This window comes from Molothrus ater, chromosome 5 (assembly GCF_012460135.2).
Source record: "Molothrus ater isolate BHLD 08-10-18 breed brown headed cowbird chromosome 5, BPBGC_Mater_1.1, whole genome shotgun sequence".
Lineage (NCBI taxonomy): Eukaryota > Metazoa > Chordata > Aves > Passeriformes > Icteridae > Molothrus > Molothrus ater.
The window spans coordinates 70,377,482-70,398,933 of NC_050482.2; the positions used below are offsets into that span (position 1 = coordinate 70,377,482).

At 40.9% G+C, this 21,452-nt stretch overlaps 1 protein-coding gene across 1 annotated transcript in view; it reads left to right on the top strand.

The window, feature by feature from the left end:
• PIK3C2G (phosphatidylinositol-4-phosphate 3-kinase catalytic subunit type 2 gamma) overlaps window positions 1-21,452 on the top strand; it is a 190,033-nt gene that overhangs the window by 162,966 nt on the left and 5,615 nt on the right. The window contains exons 30-31 of the mRNA XM_036401795.2: window positions 4,842-4,936; window positions 20,589-20,714. Of these exons, the coding sequence (XP_036257688.1) occupies window positions 4,842-4,936; window positions 20,589-20,714 (221 nt within the window). The remainder of the gene's footprint in view (window positions 1-4,841; window positions 4,937-20,588; window positions 20,715-21,452) is intronic.

Consider the following 21,452-nt stretch of genomic DNA (forward strand, 5'->3'; position numbering starts at 1 on the left):
GAGAGAGTCAGGAGTTTTTAATTAGTATCTTGTTAAGCCTTCTGTCTGTATCCTTTCTCTATTCTTTAGTATAATTTTAGTATAGCATTCTTTACTATAATATAGTAACATAAAATAATAAATTAGCCTTCTAAGAACATGGAGTCAGATTCATCGTTTCCTTCCTGCCACGGAGGACCCCAGAAATGCCACAGTTGAGCCATCTATTATTGTTGTCAGTGGCAAAAAAATCAAGGAAGAGAATGAAGAAACAGAGGCAAGAATGTGTTTAGTGGGTGTTTGGTGAGAGCTGTGTGTCAGGTAACCCCATCTGTTCCTCACTTTGTAGTTACTCCTGGTGAGGGTCACAGCATGGCTGGGGAAGATGAGTGGGTCTCTGGCCTCCAGCAGTGATGTTACTGAGGGATTGGATTTTTCAAGAATCCAATCCTGTTCAAGAACTCTGCCTTTTAAAGTTTGGATACTTCCCTTCTAGACTTAGGGCAAAACCTTTGTTTAACAAGGGTAAGCAAACAAAACCCAAACACAACAAAAGCAGCTCTCTTTGTCCTAGAAAATTGATCACTATCATTTACTAATAAACCAGCAGTGTACATGAGGTCCAAACAATGAGTTTAGACGTAGTAAAAACAGAGAACAAGAATCATGGGCTGGGTTGCTCTGAGTACTGCACCATTTTTGGTGAACTGTGGAGGAGCTGCCATGCATGTGCTGATTACCCACCTAAGAAATCTACTGAAACACATATATTTCTATTTTTATTTTTCTCTATTCTTCACCTCACCTTTGGAGTCAGGCTGCTGCCACACCCCAGAGAGCTCACTGAAATCTTTGTTCCATGGCATTCTGCACACTGGTGGCATCCAGAGGAGACACAGGCCAGATAAGGCAGGAGGAGGTGTCTGGTCATGCCAAGGTGCCAGGTAGCAAACAAGGAATTGCTGGAAGGAGCAAAGTGGCCCCAGAGGTTCTTGCTGGCTGAGGGTGCCCAGAAACCCTCTTGATTTGGAGGTAGACTCTGCAGTAATGCCATGGTCAGTCTGGGGAGGAATTAAATTCACTGAGCCTGCAGGAAAGAGGTGGTTGCCATAAAGCATAGATTTTTTTCCCCCCACAAATTTCATTGCTTTCTGAGGTTATAGGGGTCTTAATATTTGTCTCTTTTTAAAAATAACTCACGTTTAATATGGGCTGTAGCTTTCCATGGGTCTGGTAGCTTCTCTCTCAAGCAAAAGAAATCATCTCTCTCTTGGTTAGGATCAATATGAAATAAGATTAATGCCCAATAGGATCAGGTTATGAATTTTGATCAAAACAGCATCTTTCTCTTACACTGCTATAATTTATAAATGTTGTAGGTAATTACACTTACTAAGGTAAAATAAAAATTAAAATTTATGAATTTGTACTCTGCTCCCAGCAATAGAGAGATTAGAAATCAGTGTTAAATTTACTTGACATGAATTCTGAATCGGTATTCCCAGTGGGGTGAATTCTGAATTATCCTGAACATTGTCAGCATTTCATTATACCAAGCTCACTACAAGGCCGTAAGAGCAGATAACAGGAATGATTTCACAATCAGACTTTTATAAAAAAAGGAAGGAAGAAAGAAAAATCTACCAAAAACAATTTAATATCCAACTTGTTTCTTTTTCTTGTCTTGAGTTTGTATCTCCTGAAAATATTAATCATTCAGACAGTTTTGGTTCTGCTCTGGGCTGTAACACTGTACAGCCCAGCCCCAGTTCTGGCATGTTTAATTAGTGCTCCCTGTGTTTGTATGAGCCTCTGGCCTCGGGGAACAGGTTCTGTGTCCTTGTAAAGGGACATCCAGGGACATTGTAATGTGGCATTCCCCACCATGCAGAGGCACAGTCCTCATGAATAGTCCCTGAGGAGAAAAATGCTCCCTTGCTCATGTCCTGCAGTGTTTTGATCTTCTGAAGTTGCTCACTGTTGATGTAAAGCTTTTGCCACAAGTTGCCTTCCTGGTTAATCACATTCACCCATGAGCACCTCTGGCTGGCTTGGAGGACTGAAGCCCTGAGCCAGTTGGTGTTTTTAGGGTTGATTGTGTGAAGTCACGGACTTAGGAGGCTGTAACCTGAATTCTACATTTCCTCTTGCAAATTCAACACAAAAGGACTCACGGCTTAAGAAAAAAATATGGTAAAGTGGCTTTACATGAAAAAAAAAAGGAAGTTTACAGGCTTCTTCTTAACCTGGAAAAGACTCAGCATTGTCTGGAGTTTTCATCCCTTGTCCCTCCCTGTTCCTATTTTCATAACACAAGAAATGAAATAAGGCACAGTCTTGCCAAGTGATTTGTCAAGGTTCATAAGGGAGAATAACAAATGAAGAACTGCTACACACTCTTCTGAGTCCCAGCTTAGTGATTTCTTCCTGAGATTTCAATTTTTCAGGAGTCTTTCAGGCCCTTCTCTAGTTAGGATGTGATTAAAAATGTATTTCTGTAGTCTCTAAAGGGGAGAAATTGGAGATAGATTCATATTCTGAAATTCCACTCCAAGCATCATAAACTCAGAAGCGTTGGTACAATTATATTATGGCAGTTGCATGTACACACTGTATTATTTCTAATTCATTTGAACTCCCTTCCTCAGGATAAATGGCAATTACACTGCCTCTCTGGCTGTCAGCAGTACATGGCCCCACTGTCACTGTGTCTGCTGAGCAGTTATTTTAGGCTCTGTTTGCTCCAGAGGTTACACATTTGGTTTCTTCAGAAAAATACACCCAACGTGGCTTGTCCAACACCCCCTGTGCCTCCTCCTCTGCTGAGCAACAGAGGAGAGGCTGAGCAGAAGAAATTGGATTTCTGGCTCCCACCACCCTGGCTGTGAGAGCTCTGGGGCACGTGGGGAGGAGAGGGCAGGAGTGAGACAGGGAGTGCCCATGATGCTCTGTGAAGGCTGACCTCGAACAGTGAATAGAAAGAGTTAGAGAATAAAGCAGGGATTTATTAAAAGGATCTCCTCCATGAATCCACCTTGGGCAGCACAAGAGCCCAGCCAGGGCTGCACCCAAGATGAACCAAAATGGTCCCAAAATGCACCAGCGCTCCCGGGGTCTCTCACTGTGATCAGTTCTGCTCCATTTGCATCTTGCAGTTCATTGTCCCATTCCAGCTTTAGCCCCTGCAGTCCCACCCTGCTTGTTTTTCTCTCTCCAGCCCACGGTGTTTGTGCTCTTGGGGCTGAGATTTGGATTGGTTGTCCTTGGTGCCCAGCTAGAGAAAGAATTGTTTTGTCTCCCTGCTCTGTGCACAGAGCTCACCATCCCCAAATAGGAAGCTCAGACCCAAACACTAAAGCAGCACAGAACCTGAAAAATATAAATCTGAAACCTGAGGCATCAGCCAGGTCTCTGCTGAGGCAGAAAGGGACACAAGGGAACCCTCCTGCTACCAGGGGAGTAGGAGGGTTCCCTTGTCTGGTCCTCCCAAAAGCCTCCTGTGGCAGTGTATGACTGAGTGATGGCTGTTCTCACATTCCCATCATCCTTTCCCACTGCCTCTGCTCCTCACGAGATGTGTTTCTATTTAAAGAATTAATCACCACTCTATTGTCTTGTCTCATGTTGTTATGTCACCCTGCAGTGGCTTCAGGGCTGGAGTGTCAGTGGCAGATCCCAAGGTGCAGAAAGGAGAGCAGGATTTCTCTGGCTGAGGTCTCCAGCTCAGCTCTGAAGGGGAGGTGGGAGAGCAAAGCCCAGCTCATGAGACATCCTCATTGTGTTGTAAGCTTAGCAGGATTGAGTTCTTGCTTTTTCAGGTAAATTAGTGAGTGTAATACAGCTTTGGTTTAATTAAATATAGCCCTGTTTGGCTGAGTAAAACCAGGCAATCTCACCCAGGCAGTATCTGGGCTGTACTTGGTGACCAGGTGATGAAAAATGGCTCAAGCCCTGCTCTTCAGCCCCTGCTCAGGTGAAACACTGCAAAAATAAGGTCAGACAGATATTGAGGAGAGGTTGTGCTCACCATTAGCTGATTTGCAGTGATCAAAGGCATCTTTCCTCTGCTGTGCCTCCCTGCTGTCTCTGCAGGGCAGGTAAACCACATTACTTCCCCAGCCTCAAGGACACACCTTTTGGCAGTGAAGACAGCTGGCTCAGTGCCTCCAGGAGAAAGATGGAACAGGATTTGCTTAGTCATTTCTTCCACAATATGAGACTGATTCTTCTTGCTTGGAAAATGAAAAATGGCTTTTTTTCAGTGGGAATTATATCAGACTCCTAAAGTGCATCTTAGTAGAAAAATCTATGAAAGCAATGGGTTGCATGAAAACCAGCCTGGAACACCTAAAGTACAGAATAAGGAAGGGAGAATTTATACATAATGTTGTTTCTCTAACTTGCTTTGGAACTGGTCAGGAAGCTTGCTCTTTTTTCTCTTTTTTTTTCTTTTTTTTTTTTCCTTTGTTTTTTCCTTTTTTTTCTTTCTCTTGGGAACTGGGAAAAAAAATTACCGTGTTTTTAAGCAGACAGAACTGCAACAATAGTGAATAGTGTCATCAGTGACTGCCAAAAAAACTGCCCCAATTATTTGTCACTCAAGCATAAATTTCCCACTGAATTTCAGATTGATGGCAATTAGTAAACAGAAAATCTCACTGGCAGTTACCAAACAGGAAAGAAAAAGAGTACTGCATGTCAGACCACTTTCTTCCATCACACTCCTTATCCATGGTTTCTCATTTCATCCCTGATTTAAGCACGCAGCAGGTTTTTATATGTTAGCTAATGTGTAATTCAATATTTTACAGATCTACTTCCTCTAAGCTGTTAACTAAAAAATCAAGTCTGTCCTTTTTTAGGTCCTCAGTCAGCTGGTGAGAAGCCTGGAGTACAACTGGTTATATCCTATGAGAACACCTGCCTGACAATAATGCTGAAACACATGAGGAACCTCGTGAGTATTTTTATCAGAATGTGTAGCCAGTAAGTCCTTGCATTTGCAGAGTACTGTGAAAACATTAATCTTCAAACAGCCTTTCTGGGATAACTAATTTCAGCTCAAAGTAATGATAGTGCTGTTCTGACATGATTTAACAATTGGTTTTTCCCTTTGAGCTCATTCAATATGGTTCCAGGTGTGAGACAGATAGAGGAGCTGGGTTTCCTTAATGGCTGGTAATGGCCTTTTCCAAGAAAACCAATTTTGATTCTGTTTTGGCCCTCTCAGCTGACACATTTTGATAGCAGTCACACATAAGGCATGGTGCAGCAGCATGACTTTTTGCAGCATGTCAGCCTGGCACTGGGGATTGATTATCCAGGCATTTCTTCCCAGTCCAGCCTGGCTGTCTGTGAGGAAGGAAGAGCTCAGCAGAGGGAGCAGAGCTGTGTTTGAAGGAGCAGTGTCATTTGGAGACACGATGCTCAGCTTTGTAGCACTGTCAGGAGGCTGGGAGGTAAATGTTGGGAGTTCCTGGAGCCAGGCTGCAGCAGGGGAAGCTGGCAGTGCTCCTGCAGCACAAGGCAGGTGGAATTGGCTGCTGAGGGTGGCTTCAGAGGTGGAACTGGGGCTGTGTATGAAGTGTGATCTCTCACTGAGGAGTGGGGGGTCTGCTCCGTAATGAATTCCCTGCCTGGATGTGCCCTTGAATTCCCATGGCTCACATCTCAAGCAATGGCTCTGGCAAGAGAGCCTTTATTTCTCTAGCTATTATTAGCTATTGTGGGCTCTCAGTGCACACTCTGTGCCACCTCCATCCCAAACTGGGTTGCAATCCCTTTTCCTAAATGGGGCCAAACTGAGGGGCTTGTGTGAGCACCAGCCAGTAATAAAATGAGGCTGATTGTTTAATTAGTGGTATGAGGCACATGAGGCTTACACAGCTCTGACTGTTCTCTGCTGGCCACTCTGGCTTCTCATTTGCAATTCAAGCATCTCCATTCTGGTCTATAACATTCATACATCTCTGTCCTGAGACTTGTTTTCTATGTCCTGTGTGCCACTTTGACAGGTGAGATCAGCCTCTGCTGACAGGTCCAATTTATACAAACTTTACCTTCAGGATATAGCACAAGACCCTCTTTATTTTTTTCTGTTGAGCTTTTTAAATCTAAGTGACTTTGATAAGCTTCTGATAAAGCTCTAATTGGTGGGAGGGACATAGTTAAGTGATTGCCATGCTGATGATATCCTTGAGACTTCAAGCAGGTGATGTGGACATGCACACAAACAATTTGCAGGTGTTGGAATTAGTCTTCCTTTCTCCTTACTTCCATCACTGTAATTGTGTAGACTCCTAACTGTGTTCTTAGGAAGTTCCAGCCATTTAATTAAATTAAATTACAGCACAGATAGCTCTGTAGTGCAAACATAAAATCCAGGTTCAGTTCACTTCATTATGGAAAGGGATAGTACAACTTGAAGTTACTGTGTTGCTTTTGAAATAGGTAATTTAAATCAGGTAATTTAAATCAAACCCATTTTAGTGGGTTTGAAGAGAAGTGGTAGGAGTCCTGTTCAGCAAGGCGAACAATGATTCATGACTCCAAAATAAGGTTATTGCTGTGGCAGCCTAACTTAGGCAATCATGGTTTTAAATCCTGGGTTTCCAATTCCTTCCTTCCACCTGGCCATCCATCCCTTGTCATCTGATCTGAAATATGAAATGTGCTTCAGGGTCCTGTGATACTGCACTGCCTTCAGACCAGGAACCTCTAATAGGAAGGTTCTTTATCCCATTAGTGATCTTCTCAGCTTCCCAGCCATATAAATCAATCTTTCTAATGTGCTGTCTTTTCTTTTTCCTTCTCTTTCCTCTTCTTTTTATTTGGTTGAGCTGAACGGGGATTTTAAAAGTATGCCAAGATCATATCTTATTCAAGACATGTTAAAGCTATTTCAGGTATAGTCAGTCTTTTGCAGAGTCTCACTAATTATATTTTAGTGGTTCATCTGTGCAGAGATTACTTTGCTATCTTGTTTTATTTCATAATTTATAGTAAATAATTTTTGTTCTGCTCTTCCCTATTTAATTTATCTCTATAAAGAGATTTTATGATGTGTTCAGATGCGAAAATAATTGTAGTGGGCCAAATTAATCCCAAATGGAGCTTCACAGAACTGACAGGAATTGTGATAAAGACTTTTGATCCACAGAAATAAATCTGATTTAGTGTTTGTGTGAGTTTACTTCTAGGAGTTTTAATAGGAGACCTAGATCCTGCTGTGCAAATCTTATATTGATATACAATGCACAAGAGACTCCCTAAGGAGCTGGTATTTTTTATAGCCACTCTCAGGTGTCACACAGGTTCTTTAAAGGAGGAAGCCAGAGGACTGCAGTGCCATAACTTTGCGGGAATTTCTCCTGAAGGAAATTTGCTCATTTACATGGGGTGTGTTGGAGAAAAAATGCAGCAGCAGTGGAGAGAACCCTGGTGTGAGGACTGGTTAATCTGGGTGCCTATGTGGGCCCCTGGGATCTGAGGCATCCACAGAGCCAGATTTGCTGCAAATGCACAACTCTCATCCCTGGGGCAGCTTCAGAGTGTCCTCTCCTTCCCCACTCTAACATTTCAGTCATGGGTAAAAAAAATCCAGTCCTGCTTGAAGAAAACTCTATCAAAATTTCTGCAAAGACAAAGAGCAGAGAACAGCCTTATGGATTTTGTGCCTGGAAAGGGCCATTAATCTAATCTAACCTTCTGCAAAGAAAAAGCTGTGGTTTTTCACTAAGGAAAAACTTGCAGCCAAGGAAACTGTTTGAACACAGAGATGTTAAGACTGGTTGGTAATGTTTGCCTACAGTTTAAGGCTGTGGGTGCACAATGAAGACAAGTTCTTTTAAACAGATATTTATAAGATACTAAAAATGTTTCAGTCTCAATATTTCCCTCAGCAATTCAGTTTCATTTGAATCCTGAGATTCTCTAAGTCAGGTGGCTCAGAATCCTGAGATTCTGTAAGTCAATGCTTCTACTTAGGATTTGAATGGCATCACCATGATTGCTGAGGAAAATAACTTTAAATTCAATTTTCAAATATACAAAAGCCAAGATATCAAAAAAATGCAATTTTCCAAGTATATTACATAACCTGAAGTCAGCTTATTGGGGCATTGCTCCTCTCAAATGCAGACAGTGCCACACTGGGCACTGTCTGGACTACAGGCAATATTGCCTTAATAAAGTGAGGCTGAGGGAGAGGGAAACATTTGTGTAGGGGTGAAAACCTTGGAGGCCTGGAGAGTTTGCCTCTGGAGTCCTGGAGGATGTGGCAAGTGGAGGGGTGAGACAGGGCAGGCTTATTCCATAAAGACAATAGCACAGTACCTGGCAAAGTGCATTAAGTGATCTCAGGAGGGATATAAAGGAGCCCCAGGGGAGGTTTGCTTTGGCCTCTGAAAGGATCTGTTACCTTAGGACAAGAATAGTGCAATTGTGGCAGCACAATACCCAGACAAAGAGCAGCAGGCAGGAGCAGGAGCACAGGGGGAATGCTGCTCTACCTCAAAAAAGTAGGTTTGTGCAGATGTGGAGATGGATTTATTGAAATACATGTAGGTTTTGAACTTGTAATGTTCAAGTGCAGTTCTGTTCACCTTCATTAACCAGCACAGAGAATGGGAGATATCTAGAGCCCACCAAATCTCACACAGGGCTGGCTGTGAGCTGGTTTGTTCCACACAGCCAGAAACAGCCAGGCTACCTACTGGTGGGCTTGCCCACTCCTCAAAAAACCCCAGAGGCAGCAGGAATAGCCACTGCTGACACCCAGAAAAGGTTTCTAACACATTTCCTTGCCTGCTTCATGAGAAGCAGAGGGAGCAGTGGTTCAGCATTGGCTCAGGAGGAAGCCTGCTTTTGCCACTGATTTCATTGCCATGGCTTCAGGCATGCCCTGTTTTCCTAGATAAGCAGCTAAACTTTCAATCCTCTCTGCTAAACATTTTTTGCCCATTACTTCTTGTGGACAGAGTAACTCCTTAGGGGTAGAGGGGAGGAGAAACAAAGCCAAGTTATGCTGAATCTCCTGCCAGTAAATGGAAAATGTTACTAGAATTCAGGAAAGCATGCGTAGGCGATGAATTCAGAACCAATTTTACGGGGGAAAATTTGCTAGAAGAAAAATAAACTCCTACAGTTCTTTGCAAAAGTACTTCCAGCTTTCCTTTTATAAAAGCTCTGAAGCTGTCATGTAGCACTCCTGGTGATTAATGATTCTGGGATAGCTGATACGTGGGTGACGAATTAGCAATCAGCTTTAGGCTTACACAGACATCCAGCCTCTTTCCATTGCGTGTACAAATTGCTTCCAAAAATGTTTGTGAGATGCAGTGGTTGAAATGTTTGGGGAAAAAAAGGTGAGAGCCAATTGATGGAGTCGTGGATGCTGAGAATTTTAGACTTTCTGTGCTGACTCTGACTCCCAGGAGACACTGCATTGGACCTGAGGTCATGGAGAAGCTTCCAAAATTGATTGATAGCACTGAGATTATGGGTGTATAGTTGGTTAGAAGTGTGTAATATCACAGGGTGGAAAACTTAGAGTTTGGGTTTTAGAATATAGCAATAAATATGCAGCAAGATGGAGGTTTTAGGATGGAGACAGGTTGTTCTTTACCTTCTTCACCCTTTTCTTCATGCCTTTGGGTGGTGTTTTGTAACTGGACACAAAAGTCTGCAGTGCAGACTTTGAGTAATTAGTTATTGGGTTAAAAGTGAAAATAATTTAGGTGCCATTTCTTAATTGAATAGTTTAGCCTTAAAAGACCTTGCAACAAGAGATAGTTGGCCATTTTGTGCCTTGCTAATGAAAGGCTGCAGAACTCCCTGCTGTGAGACTGTAACATTGATAAGAAATAATAAAAACCTGAGCCTGAATGCAAACTATTGTCTCAAATGCCTTCAATCCTGACCTCAACAGAGGTAGGAAAAGAAGCCAAAAACCAAAAGGCTGCCAAAAAAGCAGCCAATCTTTCCCAAGTCCAAAGAGATGAGGTCTAAGCCTGCAGCAGAGGGCTGTAGGGATGTTCCCACCTATAGCACAGGTGGATGCTCTGCTGCTTTTGCTGGGTTTTCTTTCAGTTTGAGCTGGGGAAGGATCAGGGATCTTTGTTCAGTCTTAGTTGGTTCCCATCATTCCTCTCACTAACTTTTACACTTTATGACTATCATTATATAGATTTAAATGGAAAATATTTACTGCCTGCCAGCAACACAGTGCCTGGCAGTGAAATAAAAGGCCACATTATCCTTTCAGAATTTTGTGAATGTGTACTGCCTTCCTTACTGCAGCCTACAGGGATTGGATGGGAGGTGCACAGGTAGACAAGGCAGGGATGGAAAACAAGTGGAAAAAAATCATTTTGAGCTGAACAAAGTTATCCAGAGAGTACCAGTGACAGAATTAAATCAGCAGCTTGGCTGATGGAGGGAGGTAACACTCAGATGAAGTTCTCCTTAGTCTGGCACAGGAAAACAAAATAAAAAGCCATGAGAAAGAAAGCTCTTGTGCTAACTTTAGCTTATAAAGAATTTGGATTTAATTTTATATTCATAGAAAATTCTTTTAAAGTGAAAGGAAATTAGCACAGATAAGCTATGTTCTCCTTGAGACTGAAAATTAGCTGAACACCTCTAAACAAAGGGTACTACAACTCAGCAGTACTTTAAATTGGAAAGAGATGAGGTCTGATTCTTGTGGCCCAGGGATTACTGTTGGATTCAAACATATTTGTTTTGAAAGGTGTTTGACAAATATGTTGTACAGAAAGTTCTGTTATTATTTCTTGTTAAACCCTTTAATCTGTCACAGTCACAGTACTGCCTCAGCTCTAAATTCTAACTGCTCATTTTTAAATAAGTAATTCCCTACATAGTTGATATGTGTTGAATAAGGAAAAAAAATCAAAACAAAACAACAGTGAGTTCTGTTTAATAATATGAGTGATCTGGGAGATGAAGGTGAACAAAAATTAGATTTGCCACTGGTTGCAAATGAAGAAAACATTAAAAATAATAGTGCAGACAGAGCAAGATCAAGAGAATAAAAGTAATTTCCAGAACCCTACAACCAGCTTGGACAAATGAAAAATATTTCCTCAGGGAGGGAGAGATCTATATCCCACAGTAATGTGAAGATAAAACAAACCCACAGTGAGACATGAGGCTGCTACAAGAGATGCCAATGAGAAAGGCCAGATCCTGGTGTCATGGGGCAGAAATGAAGCAGTCCATCTTTATAAGGCTTTGATAGTAAACTATTTCTCTCAGGATGTTTTTTTAACTAGAATACAAGTTCAAAGAACAGCTCTCAGTAGGGTTGCTGGGGAGTGATTGAGTGATTCTTCAGGGGTGATTTATTGTTACTAAAACTTAGTTAAGAACAGACTAACAAGGACACGAGTCAATTGTGCAAATATTTAAGGGAGAAGACAGGAAGGTTCAGGAGGAATTATTTAGAACATTGAGCAAGAGCATAAGTAGAAGTAATGAGAGCTAATTAAGGAGCAGAAATTGCAAGCCTCATATAATAAAATGCTTTCTTACACAGGGAGATGGCATGCTGCAGAATAATTGAAAGAAAAGTGCAGGGAGATTGTACAGTTGGAGAAATTAAAGATAGGCATATACAGACTTTAGTAACTAATTAAGAAATTGAGAAGAAAAACAGTGCAGAATGAAGCAAGGATCACAATCTCACTGTTTCTATACACATTTTTATATTCACTTACTGTCTTGGCCCAGGCAAGGAGAGAAAAGAATTTGTATGTGGCAAAAAGATAGAAACAGAACAATAGCCTTTGCTTGTGTTTCTTTTCTCAAAGGCTAATTTCCTTTCATGCCCTCTAACAGGCAGCAATGCTCTTAATCCTGACTGATTTCAAAAGGAAAGTGAAATGGGGATTTGTCTTTAGTATTTGTTCTCCTTTGTATTTTATTCAAAAGAAGAAATTCTGGGATCTATGTTTCTAAGGGTCAAAACAAGATCATTCTTATCTCAGCCGGTGTCACAGACTCTGTGACTAAATATTCATCTGAAAATTAAGTGTTCCAAGCACAGCAATAATACAGGGTTGAAAGCAATGGAATTTAGTTTCTATATGGGCTTGGTGGTAATTCTGAGATAAAAGCTTCAGAGACTTGTTCATGAAATCTGCTCTCTGCATTCTACATCCTACACCAATATTGCTTATCCACAGGATAATACAGTTTTAAAGCATTCCTGACCCTTGATTTCTCTCATCTATGCAAAAAAAAAAAAAAAAACAGTGGAATTAATTGTCTTAAAATAGTAATGCAACATATGGTTCAGAAATCTAGAACATGTTACCTTTTCTCTCAGAAAAAACCAACTTCTGTGTGATTCTCTCTCAGATTTTTTACTGGAAGTTGTACATTTATTCCATACATTCCCACTTCTGCTTTATATTCTGTTTTTCAGCCTTGGCAACTTTTTTATACCCACATGGTGCCATGTGGAGCACACAGGAATGGAGTCCCAAATATCAGTGCAGGGTCAGAAGTTTGTCAGAGTCAGGAGCTGGAGTTAAGCTCTGAGTGAGTTGGGTACAGCCACAACCCATTCTGTGATGTCTCCACTGCTTGTTCAGAAACAGAAATAAACACATGCAAAGTTGTGTCATTTCTTGCTGGAGTGAAATTCTAGTCCTCCTTGCTGCCGTCAATGGTCTCTAAAAGGCAGTATACTGTTTTATGATAGTTACAAAGTGTGGTTGTGCAGATTCTTCCCCATTTCATTTGGGATTATGTCTGTCCTTATCTCCTTTGGATCAACAGGACAATAATTTATTCTTTTTCAGTGGGGCATCAGAGATAAATCTCAGTGTATTTCTTCAACTTTCTGGGTTTCAGGGCTCTATAGAAATAAAGGCTTGGGAGAAAAACCTGTGTGACCTTATGGGTATCCTCGCTTTCATTATACTTACTTCATTTAAGCAGAGATAGATGGGCTTTCCTCTTAAATGACTGAAGCAGATCAGAAATATTTTTCATAATTCTTAGAAAGCCCTGAGTCTTTTGGGATCCAATCTGTTTTCCAGAACTGTCTCCTTAAATTAAAAAAATCACAAATTAATTTTTTTAAATATTTAACCAATAATTCCTGTTCATTTTGGAAGTCCCACTGTCTCTGTGCCTTGGGATCAGTTTGAAACTGAGATGTTTACCTCTGTGATGTGCTGGAATCACATTTCCATCTCATTGTGATGGATCAGCTGCCTGACCAGGCTGTTCTGAATACCATGAATTATCTTGCCTGACCTGATCATTCCAGAATGGACCATTTTTCCCCCAGTTTCCAGCTCCATACACACCTTTTGTCACTGCTGGTGACGCGAGCAGCAGGATCCGTCTCAGCTGGGGCCAGGCACCAATGTGGGGGCAATTTAACCGAGCCAAACCAGATGCCCACAATGTGACAGAGTGAATCTCTTGCTGGTCTCCCTCCTTGACAGGGTTATTTTTTTTCCCATTTGACAGCCAGGAGACCTTGGAAAGGGTTGGTTGTTGGTTCACTCTTTAGAAATGTTTTGTCTCAGGATGGCTCTAACCCTATTTTTCCAGCCCAGTTGTCCCCTCAGGAGTGCTGCAGAGCCAGCTGTTCCAGCCAGGCTGCTCCAGTCCTGCCCACTCTGCTGCAGGCAGGTTGATGAGGATGCTGAAGGTTTTGGACATAAGCTATATTTGGATATTCAAATCAATAATGTGGATAGAGCATCTTTGCATTTTTAGCATGGGAAATGACAAAGCCATCTGGAGGCTCACTCCATGGACACTGCCAGCTTTCCAAAAGGTAGAAGATGCCTGCTCAAAAAAAGAAAGATTTCCAGAATTTCCTTGGCAGCAAAATATTTTTATTGCCCTGCATTAACTTGAGATTAATTAATTTCTTCTTTGCTTGCCTTGCCACTGACCTCCATGGCAGTGATCTTCTGCCTTTATGTACATACCCAGATAACCCAAAAAAACTGGGATCAAAAAATGTAATAAAATAAAACTGCTGTTGAAAAAAAGCAGTTCAATATTTTCAAATTTTAGGTGGAAAAGGTGGTTGTTTGGGGAAAAAAAATACCATATTTGTGCAATCACTTTTGACAAGTTGCCTTCTTGTTTTGTCTTGCCAATAGCAGAGAGTGCAGAGTGCACCATAGTGGTGGAGTGGATTATCTTCTTCTGTAATTATTATTTAATTTCTGCAAATGGTATTTTATTTTTCATTTCCTTCAAAGCAATTTGGGGATATTTTGTGAGAGGGAAATGAAAAGTTCAATAGCAGGGTGGAATAGAGGTGTTCATGCTTTGGGATATGCAGAGCTCAAAGGAAGAACAAGCAAAGGTCTTGGATAGCACTTTAGGATTTGGGAAGCTGTTGGAGTTCTGGATATTGAGAATTTCAGACTTTCTGTGCATATAGTCTCTGCCTCCCAAGAGAGCACTGCATTTGACCTGAGGCCATGAAAAAAGCTTTCAAAATTAATTAATAGCACTGAAATTACAAGTGTGTAGTCGATTAGAAGTATATCATATCACAAAGTAGAAAACTTAGGTTTGAGGGTTTAGAAAATAGTAATATATATGTGAAGCAAGATGAAAGTTTTTCAACAGAGACTAGTTCTTCTTCTTTACCGTCTTCTTCATAAGTTTAAGTAAAATCTTGTAATTAGGCAGAAAAGTCAGCTTTGCAGACTGTGAGTAATTAGTTATAAAGTGAAAATAATTTAAGTATCATTTGTTAATTAGATAGTTTAACCTTAAAAGACCTTGTAAAAAAAATAGTTACCTCTTTTGTGCCCTATTATTGCAATACTGCAGGTAGCAACAGCACAGCCACCCATTCACCCAGCAATCCCCTTTTTTCCTGAAGTTTATATATCATTAATCTGCCTTTGAAGGAACCTCTTGCTTTGTAATACTAATTTCTCAGCTCTTTAAGCTTAGAAGTAGCCCAGAGGATGTTCTCTTTTTCCTGAGGCAGAGGCTGTTTGCTAATTAAGCTGCAGCTCTGAAAGACAGGGTTTATCCTTCCTCTGCTGAGTGGCACAGGGACTTGAGGGAAGTGGAAAACAGCAGCACTGATGGCTCCTCCAGTTCCTCACTGGTTTTAATTTAGTCTAGAGGCAGCCAGTAATTTACAGAGGTTACTGCAGTGCAAGGATGATTTCTTCTCTGGATTTTTTTCTAATCCTCCTTTATTGTATGATAATCAAATCCACCTAATGTCTACAGATAATATATAGACATTTTGTCTTGTTGAAGGTTTTTCCTAACCACTCACTATAGTGGTTTGCTTTTGAAAGGTGTATGGAAAACTTGATATTAACGATTATGGAATATTTTGTAGTCCTTTCTTCACCATGTAAATAAATTCTCACAGCAGTGTATGTAAGAGAACAACATAAGGATGGTAAAGGATAGGGAGACTAAGAAAAATACTGGAAAACATGAATTATTTTTATTTGCAGCTGAAATAGGAGTCTTTCTAATGCGTGGATATCTTCTTTATTTTATTTTTTTTTTCCATTGAAGAAAAGGAAGAGAGAAACTGAGATTTAAAAATGTCAAGGAAATGAATTTTTGGGGGGAATAAAAGTAGTTATATATAGACGAGGAAAGATGTCATTAGTTAATACAAGTTAGTTGATCATTAGTTTTTACTGTCAAGATTGTTGAAAATGAAAAATGGGAAAAAGAGAACAGCAGCTGGAACTATCAAATGTTCAGGAGCCATCAATCTGTTCCTCTCTAGGACAAAAGGTGATCTGCATGTCTAGCACTAACAGAAACTGATGACATGATTTAAATTTGAGGCAAAAGTCACCTAAAAAGAAAATTTTATGTCACTTAGGAAGTGAGTTTTAAAAAGTTTTACAACAAATTATCCTTAAAATGAGTATTTTAAAAATCCTATGAGAATAGATCAATATTCATATTGGATGCTAAATCACTGAATAGTTGAATATATGGCAAATTTTGCAGTAGTTATGCCTATAGTAATACTAAGAAGGATTCTTGTGTGAGGAGAGTTATGGATGATTAATAATGATCAGGGGAGAAAAGTCATTAGGATAATATATTTCTTGTGTAAAAATTAATTGAATTTCATCCATTATTTCCCAGCCACAGCTACTATATTTAAAATTAAATTGTAGAGAATGTAACACATCTGTGTGGGTTTCTGGAAGCAAATACCAACTTGTTTTGGAAAATAAAACTGGAGTGGAAAATGGAACACAGTCATAACAGATACAGGCTGTGTATGTTAGGTTTTCAGCATTGAATTAGAGGTATGGAAAAAGTAAATCCAGAGTTTTAATTTCTCTCTCTCATTCTCTCTCATTCTTAAATAATTTCACCGCATTCTTCCTGACTTTAGAAGAAAATAACATTTCCAAAGTAAAATCCTTTTTAAACATAAATACAAGCAATAGTAACTGAGCTCCTTTAGAAACATCTGTCATTATCAAGGTCAACTAGGCTGGTCATTCTCTGAGAAAATAGATCAATCATCACTTGGTTGTACTTGAAGAAAAAAAATACAGTCAGTTTCTAAATTCAATTTGAGACAACTTCTAAATTCAGATTTTTTTATTGGCAGATCAAAATCACTGGGGAATTTTGTGGGCTTTTTGTCCCTAAGCATATCAAGAGAACCCGTGGCACTTTTGTTGGGAGCTTGGTTTTATACCTTTACAGCCTGACAGATTTTTATAGCTTGGATTTATTTGCAAGCAAACACAATAAAAGATTTAAGACAGTAATTTAAATTGGGAGTAACTTCTTCTGAAGAAAGTAAAAATCCTTTATTTTTGGGTTAATAAAATGACTACAGAATTAAACACAAATAGAACTCAATTTAAAACTTTAAGCTTTTTCTGTTTGCTTGATCACAAGTGCATTCAAGCTATAAAGGTTTTGCAGAGAAAAGTGCAAAATGGCTTTCCCAAGGTACCCTTTGATTTTTATTTTTTTTTCCTAGCCTGGACTATGGACAGAAATCAGTCATTTTTTTAATCCTTTAATAATAAAAAAGAGGGGGTTTGCTGGGTTTCAGAACTACTTATGAACCTGGTAGAAATATCATTCTGTTTCTATAATGAACTCAACCAGAACAGGTCCTCTGGTGCAAAGAGAGAAATTCCACCTGAACATAGAGAAAAATTTCTTTCCTGTGTGGGTGACCATGCACTGGAACAGATTGCCCAGAGAGGGTGTGGAGAATCCCTCCCTGGAGATGTTCCAGAACCATCTGCACACACTGCTGTGCCCTGTGCTCTGGGATGACCCTGCCTGGGCAGGGAGGGGCCAGATGATCACTGTGGGTCCTTCCAGCCTGACCCCATCTGGGATTCTCTGGTTTTGGTCAGGTGTTCCTCATGTTTACTACATTTACAAATAAGCCAGTGCAGTCTGAGTTAGAAGTGATTACTAAATGTGATATGGTAATATGACAGAAGTCATAATCCTTAGTAAGAAAAATATCTCTGATGTTTTCTCCATTTTTCCTTTATTCTCTATTCTCCTTTAGTTCAGTGCTCAACTCAGAAGCCCTAGAAAAGAATTAGTTTGCCCAAAACTTGGGGGGTTTTTGCCTGCTATTTCAGTTGTCTTAAAACTGTTTAGTTCAAATTCCACCTACTTATGATTTAAAAAGAGATTTTTGCCATGTTAATGCCAGTCTTGTTTTTGCACTATTGCAGTCAAACTTCCCCTATCACTCCTTGCTCCTGCAGGGAAGTGTTTATCAAAGTACAACTTTCCACTGTAAGTCTTGCCTCAAGAAATCCTGTGGCTAAGTAGGCTCTTCACAAGAAAAAAAAATTCAGCACTTATGCCAATCAAAAGACAAACCAGCAAAAACTCATCATATGAGCTCCCCATACTCTGCTCTTGTAAGGCTAGGGCTGGTTTAAAACTGCTCTTAATGTGGAGTTTTGAATGATTAGTGCATGGTGGGACAGAGTCTTTAACAGCTGGAGTCCTTCATTAGATGGATTGTGCTGTGTCAGGAGGCAGGGGAGGGCAGCTGACAAGTGGAGAACCTGATCTGGCTGGGAGAGTGCTCAGCTGAAGCTTTTTTGATTGTTTGATGGCATAACAGTGCCACTGCAGATGGAGAATTGGGACAGCAGTGGGATTTGGAGTGGCCTGTTTGCCTTTCCTCAGCACGGGAAGAGGAAGGGGGAAAATGTCACCTGTAAAGTTGGGGAGAAAAAAACCAACAATCAGAACTACGATGTCTACTTGGAATTCAAGTGGCTGCTCATCAAATTGCCTCTAACAGTCTGACTGGCTGATTGCCACTATTCATGAAAAGTGGCTTTATTTCAGCTCTGAAATATCCCAGAGCAGCAGCTCTCCCCTTGAGTTTTCCCATCTGAATCACTCAAATGTTCTCCTTTAATTTTCTCTCTTGACCCTCTCCTTCCCCTCACCTCTTTCAACACCTATTTATCTACATTCAGAGGGATAGTGTGGAAGTAGTTTTCAGTCCATCTCATATAGCCAAAACACTGCTGCAAAGGGCCTTCCTTAAATTTTGGGAGGAATCAGCTGACAGGGGAAGGTTAGTTGGCTGAAGGCAGGGTAACAGGACAAATCTCAAAGGCATAGTGACAATTTTATGTGACTTCTTTTCAGTTAATCACATCTGGACAGTTAATCACTTCTGGACACCCAGGTCCTGTTAAACCACATTACCTTTGGAGCCTATCACCTCAGCCTGGTTCCTTTCTTTGTCTGAAACAACTAAAATCAGCTGACCTTCAAGTTACAGTGACGTTTACCTATTCATTGAGAAGTGAAGAGCTTGATTGCACTCAGGTGTGATCCTGATTGCTTGGACTGGTACTTCAGGCTGCATTTCATTCTCCCTCCTGATTTTTTAGAGATGCTCAGTTTACTGCTACTTGTAATCCTCAATTCAAGTTTTAGTACAGTCCTAGATCAACAGAGATGAGCTTTCAATTGGACAGTGTAAATTGTAAATAAATCTTGCATTAATGATGTGGCAACCCATCCCAGGAAAATACCCTTTCATTCCATTGCCCTTTAATGTCTCTCTTTTGTTGGCCATTGAATCCCATCCAGCTCAATCCCATGGGTATTTTAAGTCAGATGTGCTTTGGGGAACTTAGCAATAGGAATATTAATCACTCCCATAGTGCTGACAATCTGTAATGGTTTGAGTGGGGCATCCTTTGATGCTGTGTGGTGTTAATGATAGCAATAATGAGCTTTGCAGTTGACCACATCATTTGCCTTGAAGGATCATTTCAGATAACAAAAAAACAGAGGTTTTTGTGCAAGAACCGGTTGTTCACACACACAAGCACCATTTTCCTTCCCAATAGAGAAGTTATTTATTGCTAGGAGACAGCAGTTTCTTCCATCCCAGGGATAGTTGTTGATAATGCTGTAGAAAGCCCCATATTTCCAGCCACATGTTGTGAATAATCAAAATCTGAGAAATTACTTCATTCTGAGCCAGGTGTAAAATTACAACAGGAGCTATAAATGCAAGAGCCTGTATAATCCTCTGGGTTCATTGGTTCCAAATGTTTTAAGTTCTCTTCTTTTTGCCTGTATCTTATTTGCATCCTGTCACTGGATTGCCTGGGAGCTGACAGGTGAGCTTCCTGTCTAAAATGCTGATTATATGATTAAAATTACTGATATTTTAATACACCCCATTTTGTGCTTTCTGACTGTATGCTGTGTAACTAGCACAAGGGTTTGTACTCAATTATGACCCAAGCATTAAGTGACAGGTGCTGGCAGCATGCCTGCTCCACACTTTTTCATTTTTATGTTTCTTGTGTGTTTTTTCAAAGCCTCAAGCAATACAATGTGTTTTCTGAGTAATTGTAATGCTGCTTTAGGAATAACTTTAGCACTCCTCAGAAGTTATCAAAAAATTCTCCACCCACCAGCACTGGCTGATGACTGAGCCTGGTTAATAGATTGTCTCTGATCTGGAGTTGCTACCATAGAAGATGGACTATGTGGAATATAATTCAGTAACCTGAACTGGAAAATTAAAGAGAGATTGCAGCTGTGTGATGGGTGAGATGGGAAAGGCTGTTAAAGAATCCTGTCCTGCCCATATTGCTGCAGGAAATGCTCCTGGGTTCTCTTTAGTAATATGTTTTACAAAACACCCTTAGAAACAATTGGCTCTCCCCATATCAGCACTGATACTTGGGGGTTAAAATCAATAGGAGCTTACTGTTTAAATCCAGTTTCTGTACCTTGCTGTAGAAAGTGGAAGGGCTGGACTTTGTATCAGATTAAGATGAGTTAGGGTAGATTGAGGCTTAAGGGTTTTTCCATCAGAATGTAAATATTAAAGATAGACAATTTTATCTTGTCTTTGTATATTTTAATTTTTATTTTCCTGATTCTATTTTAAGCTGAATTCTAATAATTCTTGTTATTCCACTAGCACTCCAATTTAGCCCAGAGAATACTTGAGAATGTAACTTGTTTCTGTGTCTACTAAAAGCTCAGATATCATTTGGTGCTTTTTTATTTGTTTTCTTTGCTACAACGTGGGCATTCATATTTGTGACCTTTTTGTTTTCCAGCACCTCCCAGATGGCTGTGCCCCAAGTGCACATGCTGAATTTTATCTTCTGCCAGACTCTGGTGAGGTCAGTCGAAGGAAAACAAGGACAGCTCCAAAAGGCTCTGACCCTACTTTCAATGAACTTGTGAGTTCCCTTCACTTCCTTCCACCCTTTCTTGTTTCACAGAATCCCAGAATGGGTCAGGCTGGAAGGGCCCACAGTGGGCACCTGGTGCCACCTCCCAGCTCCAGCAGGGCCATCCCAGAGCACATGGCACAGCAGTGTGCCCAGATGGGATATCTCCAATGAAGGACACTCCACACCCACTCTGGACAATCTGTTCCAGTACTCAATCACTGCACATGGAAGTTCTTCCTCATGTTCAGGTGAACCTTCCTGGGTATCTGTTCCTCCTGTTGCCTCCTGTCCCATTCTGGGCCCTGCAGAGCAGAGCCTGGTGCATCCCTTGAGCTTTTCCTGTGGACGCTGGCAGACCTGGATGAGGCTCCCTCTCAGCTGTCTCTTTTCCAGGGTGAACAGGCCCAGATCACTCAGCTTTTTCTCATGAGAGAGATGCTCCAGTGCCTCACCATCTCCACAGCCCTTCCCTCACTCCAGGAGTGCCCTGCTTTTCTGGGTCTGTTGAGCCCAGAGCTGGACACTGCTCTCCAGATGTGCCTCACTGGGGCTGGTTAGAGGCAGGATCACCCCCCTCAATCTGCTGTCAGTGCTTTTCCTAATGCACCCCAGGACCCTTTTTGGCCGTGAGGGCACACTGCTGGCTCATGGACAGCCTGTTGCCCACCAGGACCCCCAGGTCCTTCCCAGCAGGTCACCCATAACCCACACAGGTGCAACTTGTTTTATTTGCTTTGCCCACTC